Source organism: Equus przewalskii, chromosome 2 (assembly GCF_037783145.1).
Source record: "Equus przewalskii isolate Varuska chromosome 2, EquPr2, whole genome shotgun sequence".
In the NCBI taxonomy this organism is placed as follows: domain Eukaryota; kingdom Metazoa; phylum Chordata; class Mammalia; order Perissodactyla; family Equidae; genus Equus; species Equus przewalskii.
In genome coordinates this window covers 23,605,132-23,614,111 of record NC_091832.1, presented here as the reverse complement: position 1 = coordinate 23,614,111, position 8,980 = coordinate 23,605,132, and the positions used below count along the sequence as shown (strand labels likewise).

General features: G+C 50.6%; 1 protein-coding gene across 10 annotated transcripts in view; it reads right to left on the bottom strand.

Moving 5' to 3' along the window:
• PHC2 (polyhomeotic homolog 2) overlaps window positions 1-8,980 on the bottom strand; it is a 117,344-nt gene that overhangs the window by 4,267 nt on the left and 104,097 nt on the right. For all 10 annotated transcript variants that reach the window (XM_070595247.1, XM_070595239.1, XM_070595233.1 and 7 more), the window contains 5 exons: window positions 5,828-6,030; window positions 4,004-4,133; window positions 3,012-3,126; window positions 1,702-1,843; window positions 499-775 (listed from right to left, as the gene is read on the bottom strand). In XM_070595247.1, coding sequence (XP_070451348.1) covers window positions 499-775; window positions 1,702-1,843; window positions 3,012-3,126; window positions 4,004-4,133; window positions 5,828-6,030 — 867 coding nt within the window. The remainder of the gene's footprint in view (window positions 1-498; window positions 776-1,701; window positions 1,844-3,011; window positions 3,127-4,003; window positions 4,134-5,827; window positions 6,031-8,980) is intronic.

Sequence of the window (8,980 nt, the reverse complement as noted above, 5' to 3'; positions counted from 1 at the left end):
ACCTGCACTGCACGCGGGATCCGTGCAGGTCCCAGCCACGTCATGTGCTTTCCTGACTTGGTGCCTCTGCTCAAGCTGCTCCCTGATACAATCTCTGCATCTGGCAAAGGCCTGTCCACTGTCGTTCAGTTTAAATTTTCTTAATTTTGATGGTTTCCTTGACTGATTTCCTACACTCCTACTCCCATCTCCTACTCCTAACCTGCCCCAGAAGAGACACAGGGTGAATCACATTATCACCTCTGCATTTCACACAGACCGTTTACCATGCCAGCAAATACATCAAATTCCACCTGTAGAATATCACTTACAGTTTGTGTTCCCCGCTGGAATAGCAGCTCTTACAGGAGGAAGCTCATCTTCTCCATCTCTGCACCCCTGCTCCTGAACCTGAGTCATCAGCTGAGCTGCCTAGTCTTTCCTGGCGGCAGGTGAGCCGTCCCGCCGCCTCTCACTCCTTGCTGTTCCAGGTGGGCATGGGACTTGCAAAGGGCTTACCTGGCAGGGAGCGGATGAACTCGTAGACATCTTCCACGTTCCATTTGGTGGGCTCACTTGGCAGGAAGTGGTGCCCCATGCCCACCAGGTCCCGCATGTGCATGTCAGGGAGCTCTAGGTCTCGCTGGCCTTGTCGCCGGCGGGAGGTGGATGAGCTGGCTGAGATGGGTGACAAGGGTTCCTCATAGCTTGAGTTATCGGAGCAACGGCTGGAGTCTTCCTGGCTGTGTGTTAGCTGCAATGCAGCAGTAACTGAAAGGGGTACAGTGCCTGTTGGCTGGGAGCAGAGAGAAAGAGTTTTCTTCAGGACGGGGGAATAAACCCTCTTGAGCAGAGTGATGGCAAAGGCAGGTATATTCTCCCTTTTTCACTTGGTCTACTACATATGTCTGAATTCCTAGATCAAAAAGCATCCTTTATGCTGGCCCCTCTCTGGCCCTAAGCAGTTAGTCCTTCCCAGTACTGGAGCATGTACCACACTGCACTGTGATTATCTGACTATACGTCTATCTTTTCTTCTAGATGTGGGATTTTAAAGCAGGGCTCTGGTTTATGAACCACCTGAAAGAGCATGTAAAATTTCTGGTGGACGTACATTTTGGACCACAGCTTTCATCAGATTCTTAAAGAGATTTATGACCAAACAATAACAAGCAGCAGCAAAGTACACATAAGGCCTGAAGCATCACACTAGGCTGAGTGCCTTCAGTGTAACTTAGAGCCTCAGAGTCTAGCAGAGTTCCTGGCATGTAGCTGGTGCTAAAGAAATATTTCATAAGCAACGCCATGTTCCTGTAGAGCCCTTCAAGAACTCAGTGCTCTAATGTTCAAGCAGGCAACAGGGTGGCGAGGGAAAGGATGCAGGCTGCCCTCTCATCTAGCCCTCCAGGTAAGACAGGAGGTAACTGGAACAGCCTGTCTCTTCACAGGTCCAGGCAGGGGGGACCCCATTCCCATGGCCCCAGATGTCAAGGATGGAGGCAAACTGGACATTGGGGCCAAGTCACTGAAATAAGCATCCATGGGTCTAAATGAAAGGACCTGTTAAGGGGCTTTGATCTGACAGATTACGAGAAATGAGGATATGATGGAGCACACTCAAGTCAGCAGTGGAAAAGGAATGTGGTTGTCGCAGTCATGTTAAGAAGGGAAGCTGGTGGGGATGTACGAGAATGGGGCTTCAGGCCCTGCCAGCCCTCCTACCTGCTTCTTGGTGTCCTTGGTAAGTGGGGGCAGACTGGCTTTGCTGGCCCGACGGCGGTTGTGGGTCGTGGCTCCTGCCTTCTGCAGCTTGCTCCGGTCTGAGTGGAAAAGCCCCACTCGTTTGGTGCATCCCACATTGTACCTGCCCGAGTCAGGAGCAAGGGAAGTCAGCAAAGCTGTAGGGTGGAGGGGCCAGGGCAGAACGAGAGCAGCCAAGCTATCTGGCAAAACTGCATCCGTCTATTTGTTCCAAGCCTAAATCCATCACTCACTACTAGCTGTGTGACTCTGGGCAAGCACTTAAGCCTCAGCTTCCTCCTCTGGAGCTGGGGAGGAGACCATCACTTTCTAGAACTGGTCTGACAACTACATGAGCTAATGTGTGTGGAGAGCTTGACACCACAATGTGGATCATGGTAAGAACTCACGGCTGACATGTTCAACAATAAATATGACCTGTGCCAGGAAGCCACTGTCCACTGTCCTGCTGGAAAGTGGCTTGGCAAAGCTTCGCAAGGGTGCCCTGTTCTCTCCAGCAGGACCTGAGGGAATGGGGGCTGAGGAGGCCTTACTCTCGGTGGCATGCAGAGCCCCTCTGCCTGGGGGCCTAGAGTTCTTGTCCTTTGGGGGCTCAGAGCTTCATGGCCAGCTGCCTTTTCCACCTTGGGACAAAGACCACATAGGGCTTTCGAGTCAGAGGAGTCTAAATCCCCAGCTCTAGGCATTAGGCACAATTACTTATCCTTTGTGCCTCAGTTTCCTCACGTGTATAAAGGGGACAACAACAATACCTGCCTCACAGAGTTATTCTGAAGACTAGGTGACACGATGCACACTGACAGCCTAGCACACAGCGGCTCCCCATCAGCGACGATGGTTCTCACTACGATCCTTAGTCTCCTCCGCTGAGCACAAGCTCTCAAAGGGCACATCGGTACCTAGTGCAGTGGCTCTGGGCACAGCTCCGGTGAGGGGCTTCCCCTAGGGAGGTGGTAGCTGCCAAGGGCAGAAGAGGATGGGTGCCCGCGGGCCCAGGAGGGCCGGCCATGCTGAAGCGCTGCTTCCTGTCCCTGGACTGTGCTGCTCCCTCTCTGATCTGCTCACAGGGGTTCTGGTTTCTCGTGCTGGGTGAATTAGTGACGTGCTGCTTCCAGGCAGCTCAAAGAAACAGGGAGCTGGGTAAGCCACTCGGAGGGCCTCTTGGGGCAGACTACTACTGAAGGGGGTGGGACACGGGGCAGGATGCTGAGGCAGGATGCTGCAGGAAGGGAAGGGGCTGGACACAGCGGCGGGGGGGGGGGGACACTCACCTCTTTGCACAAGCCATGGAGCAGAAGCGCTTGGAGCGCTTGAACTTGTAGGCAAAGTCCACCCGGCCACAGAGCTCACACTTGAGTTTGAGGGGAGTACCCTCCTCTTTGGATTCTGAAAAGTACAGAAATTGGTAGGTGTGGGGAATGAGCCATTCCCACAGGACTGTCGGCGGCCCCACCACGGGACCTCCCTGTGCCGTTCGCCTCTTCTCGTGTCCCCACAGCTGTGACACGCAGAGGCAGTCTAGCCTGGGAAATGCCAAACTGCTGTCATCACTGTTTTGGGAAGGGCTATGTTTTTCCCCTGGAAAGGACCCAACGGTGTCTGCTGATGCCCCTTGGACACCTGACAGGTTTTTGTTTTAAGTGCTATGAGCCTGAGGCAAAACAGGTGCGGGACAATCAGCCCCACTCTGTACGACCCCGGAAAGCGCAGGAGGCTCAGAGAGAACTCTGGATGCTGTCAGAACGGATCTGGAATTATCCTGCCCTACGCCTTGATCTGTGTAGCTGGCTGTGACCTGGAAGACAGCACCCAGGAGCTCTGCAGCCTCCGCGGCAGCTCCGGTTAGTCAGTGGCTCGAGCCAAGTGCAGGCCTCAGAGCTGCCCGGTCCTCAGTGTAGGCTCCGAGGTGGCCGAGGGGGCACGGCCACCCGGTGCCACCCCTGCAGTCAGGCCTACAACCTGCCAGTGGCTCACATGGGAACAGAAACTCTTGGAACCCCGTGGTTGGCCAAGTGGGGCTGGAGGAGAGGCAGGGGACAGACAGTCCCCATGGGCAGCGACTTTTCCTGCCCCTGTGTCCTGGGGATAGGGCTGAGAAGGAGCTGGGGAAATGCTTAGTAGACTGGCATGTTTACACGCTGCCTGGCTCAGAGCTCCTCCACCGAGACCAAGGAAGGAAGTGTGTAAGGCCTGCCTTTCCAGGCTTGCCTACTTCCTGTTCAGCCAAATCAGAAGGCCCTGGCCTTCAGGGTCTGATGCCTACCTTGCAGATAGGGCTCCTCCATCTCGGAGTCAGTGGTGGTGGTATGATCCTGCTGTGGAAGTTTCTCAGGCAAGAACCCCTGTGCATACTTCTTCTTGAGATTCCCCACCAGCAGGGACGAGCGTCCCACCTAGAGGACAAGGTGACATGGAGGCCATGAGGGTTAGGTGGGAGATCTTTGCCATCCAGCCTCATCAAAATCACAAGTATAAAGCCTCCAGGTGCAGGCCAGCCCCTGCATCCACCCACATGTGCCCTGCTCAAGGCCCTACACTTTGCTGTTTAGCTCATGAGGCAAGAAACCAAGTGGCACCAAAGTACAGGGATAGCTTCAATCCAGGACCCGTGGATGGTTTAGGAGGTTAGGAAAACATCTACTCCTGCAATGTCTAAGGTGCAGAGATGGAGGCAGAGATCAGGTTTCCCATAGCACCAGAACAAGTGCCAGGACCCAGAGCTCGCCCATCACCAGGCAGGAATACAGCTGAGGCTGTGTGGGCAAGTGTATGCATAAGACAGAGAGACTCAGCAACCGGGTTTTGATTTCTTACTGCTGTCTGCCTCACCACCGCCCTACCCAGCCAGGGGTACAGGCAGCCACGGAGGAGAGCAGGAAAAAAAGGGTTCTGGGCCACAGAGCAAATGCCCTGTCTGGTTGCCAGGACCCCAGACTGGCTGAGTCCCTCTTCTGGGCCTCCCTTCTTTGCCCTGGTTCAGGCAGCCTGGTGGCTGGATCTCCAGGGTGCTGCTGGGGGTGCCGTTCAACATGCATCCATCCAACCAGAGATCAGCTGGTTTCTGGTGTTTCTCCAGGGGCCAAGGGGAGGACCCGGTCAAATGAGGGAAGGGATGTGACAGGGCCACAGCTGCTTCTAGCTAAGGTGCGCCAGGTGGATTTCTCTGCCAGCGGCCTTGAAGGACCTCCAGAGACAAACAGGACAGGAAGCGATTTGTCCTCTGGCCTCTTAGAAGGTCAGTTCCCTGTCTCAGTTCATCACGCCTACAGTCTTCTGCCGACTCTCCAAACCACTCACAGATCCTGAGAATGAGCAAAGGCAGGTGGCCTCCATGAAGACATACGTCTCTAACGACCAGGGGGTCTGATCACAGAGGCGGGATGCCCGGCCCTGGGCCCCTCCCTAGGGGGCAGTGCCACCTGTCCTCACCAACTCACACCGCACAGAATCAGCTCTGCACGCTTGGGCTAGGCAGCCATTTTCTTGATTCTTTGGTATTTCCCTTTGGTCTCGTGCTTTCACTGGAGGCATCTGGCTGTGGCCTTTCTGAGGTGACCCTCACTTGCATTCACTGCCCTTTCAAGGCTCTGTCCCTAGAAAAGAAGCTTTGGGCTGTAACCCTGTTTTCCTATCTTCATTTCAGATATATCTTGAGAATTCTGTTCTACAAACATTTCATTTATTCTCTAACTGGCCAAAGTTGTGCCATTCAGAGGTCTTGGCATTCGAACTGAATGAGGCCTCATTTCCCCAAGCCCATGATCTCACACCAGACACCCCAGTGTGAGCTCCCTTCTACCCAAGGGTCACACACCACCAGGCTGGGACACAGCGCAGTGTCTGTGGATATTTCTAACCAAGGGGTCGTGCCAGTTATTCCTCATCACTGATTCCTTCTGGCCTCTAGAAAGATACTCAATCCTAGAAAGAAAATGGCTCTGACATTCTTTGGGGGGGGAAATTAGCAAGGAAAGAGCAAACTGTTCACATTTTTGGAAATGTTACATGGAAATGTAAAAGTATTCTAATACACATCCAAAATATACTTAAAAAAAAAAAAAAAGAGGGGAAAAGAAGTAGTCCGTACCGGGAAAGGCTCCGCCCCCTCCTGGATCACAAACCCTTCGATAACATGCGTCAGGATTTGGGGTTTCACAATGGCCTGTGGTGGTTTATTCTCACCATTCTGGGGGGCAGTGCCGGCGATGCTGGAGGCAGAGTTTCCGTTCCCTGAGGTCATGCCGGGGCTGCTGAGGTCGGTCAGTGCATGAACAATGCCCTGCCCTGTCTCTGCACAAGGGAAGGTAGGAAAACACAAGCACGGCAGTCAGAACCAAGGCCAGGCCAGCAGGTGGACAGCAGGGACCCCACGCGGCCTCGCTTTTTCTGTGGAGCCAAACGACAATGCAAACCAAGCAGTCCCTTCTCTCAACGACCCATTTAAAAGCGGTGCAGGTTCAGTGGACACACCACTCAGTGTGACTACAACCAGCTCTGCAGCGGTGCGGCTAACCTGCTGGCAGTGTTTCTTAACTTCCCAACTGCGCGAAGAACGGTTCAACCAGGTTAAACGGAGAAGAATTCTGTCTCTGAGGAGTGAAGACCTTGGTCAATACTGATCTGGACAAATAAGGTAACATTCAATTCAAGGGAGAAAATGTATTCAAGGTGGTGTCTAAAACCAGGACAAAAAGCTGACCTAGGTATAGAGCTCGGGGTGTGACAGACTTTGGGAGAGAGAGGTTAAATGAACCTTCGATGAGGTTCCTTGGAGAAGGGTTAGATTTTAAGCATCCTGTGAAATGCCGAAGTACTGAACCCCAGAAATTAAAACAAAGGGAATTTGAGGGCTAAGCCCCAAGTACACACTATAATGTAGATCCGACTACTCAGAGACTGGTCACTGGGGTCCCTACATTAAGATACACATGTATTCTTGTACACACACGCTAGGCAGGGCTGAGGTTTTCTATGCTGTTTCTGCTGGTCTGGTGCTCCCAAGCAAGCCTCTTGCCCAGTTCTCAGCTCCACAGCCAATCTGATCCTCAGCCAACCACAGACTCCTTCCCTCCATGGACAACCCTTCCTACGTTTTCTCCTTGGGCTGGCCAGCCTTCCTCTGAAAGACCCAGCAGAGGGCTCCTAAAAGTGTGCCGAGGTGTCTGCGCAGAGCCACACAAGGGACCGCCTCTTCTCCACTTCAAGCAGCACCTCCCACAGCTGCCTCACTCGTGGAGGGGCCCAGACCTCGTCACCTCACTTTTCTAACGCTCTCCCTGCCCCCTTCCCAAGGCCATTCTCCACCACCACCTCCTGCGTGAGCGGAGGGTGCCTTTAACCTGGAACTTCCTAATAAGAAAGAAAAAACCATTTTCTTTATACCAACAAGTCTATTGATATTAAGCATAACCCAGTGTGTGTGTTACATATTTTAAAAATGATTTCATTAAATCTATCTAAGTAATTCGTGCACAAAACTTTATATGAAGATGCTCTTATTTCCTGTTAAAGATAGAAAATCTCACCATAGAATAGAAACTACGTAGCATGGAGAAAAAAAATAAACTCATTTTAGAAAAGGTTTAACTGGTTCATTTTCTGACTAGTAGTCCTAATGCTCAATAAACCAGGATAAATCTTTTTTGATAAAAAAGAACTCACCGTGACACATGCCTTCAGTACTCAGACCTCCACACTTCAGCTGTGATAAACTTCACAGCCAAGCAGGAGTCATCTGAGAGGTGTGACTGAGGAGTTTTTTTTTAATTAATTTTTGTTTGAGACGCAGTCACACGAGCAAGTTAGAAAGACTCCCTTAAGTGTTTTTAGTCAATTGAAAAAATTTTTTGACACTTTTGACTTTTCTGTAGAGACAGAATATTAAATGGGAACTGAAAAACAAAATCTTTCCTTAACAATCCATGAATAACTAGGAGGACTGAGTTAATTACACAATCAATCAAATTAAGTTTGCTTTCAAAATTTTAAATATTTAAGTCCGTATTTATATAATTACATTTTCTCTTCTATTTTTAAATTTTTTTTTTTTTTTTAAAGATTTTATTTTTTCCTTTTTTCTCCCCAAAGCCCCCCGGTACATAGCCCCCGGTACATAGTTGTATATTCTTCGTTGTGGGTCCTTCCAGTTGTGGCATGTGGGACGCTGCCTCAGCGTGGTCTGATGAGTAGTGCCATGTCCGCGCCCAGGATTCGAACCAACGAAACACTGGGCCGCTTGCAGCGGAGTGCGCGAACTTAACCACTCGGCCACGGGGCCAGCCCCTTAAATATTTTTTTAATTTATTTTTTTTAAAGATTTTATTTTTTCCTTTTTCTCCCCAAAGCCCCCAGGTACATAGTTGTATATTCTTCGTTGGGGGTCCTTCTAGTTGTGGCATGTGGGACGCTGCCTCAGCGTGGTTTGATGAGCAGTGCCATGTCCGCACCCAGGATTCGAACCAACGAAACACAGGGCTGCCTGCAGCGGAGCGTGCAAACTTAACCACTCGGCCACGGGGCCAGCCCTAAATATTTTAAATACGCAAAGAAACATACATTTAAAATTAATAAATGCTGTTAAAATATAAAGTTTACTATGTAAGTTAAAATTTTATTTTTAGATGATGACTATTTCCTTCTAATCAGAGCCTAGTAAAATATTCCCTGATTTTTTTTTTTTTGGAAGATTAGCCCTGAGCTAACACCCACAGCCCTGAGCTAACACCCACTGCCAGTCCTCCTCCTTTTTGCTGAGGAAGACTGGCCCTGAGCTAACATCCGTGCCCATCTTCCTCTATTGTATGTGTGGGACGCCTGCCACAGCATGGCTTGACAAGCAGTGTGTGGGTCTGCACCCAGGATCCAAACTGGCAAACCCCAGACAGCAGCATGCGAACTCAAACACTACACCACCGGGCCGGCCTCCCTGATTTCTTTCGGTGAACTACAGATTATAGAATCACAAGATCAGAAAGTCTGGTTCAACCCCTTACCAATGCTTGAACCTTCTCTATAATGCCCCATCCAATGACTTGCTGGCATCTGTTTGAACATCTCTAGTGACAAAGGAACTCACTACCTCTGAAGTAGTTTGTTCCCACCTTGGGAGGTTCAATTACAAAGTTCTTTATAACAAGCCAAAAATGTATCTTCTGTTAAAATCTGCCCACTTATCCTGGTTTTGTTCCTTAAGATCACACCCAGGCTAATCATATTTGTATAATGGGCAAAAACACAGGCT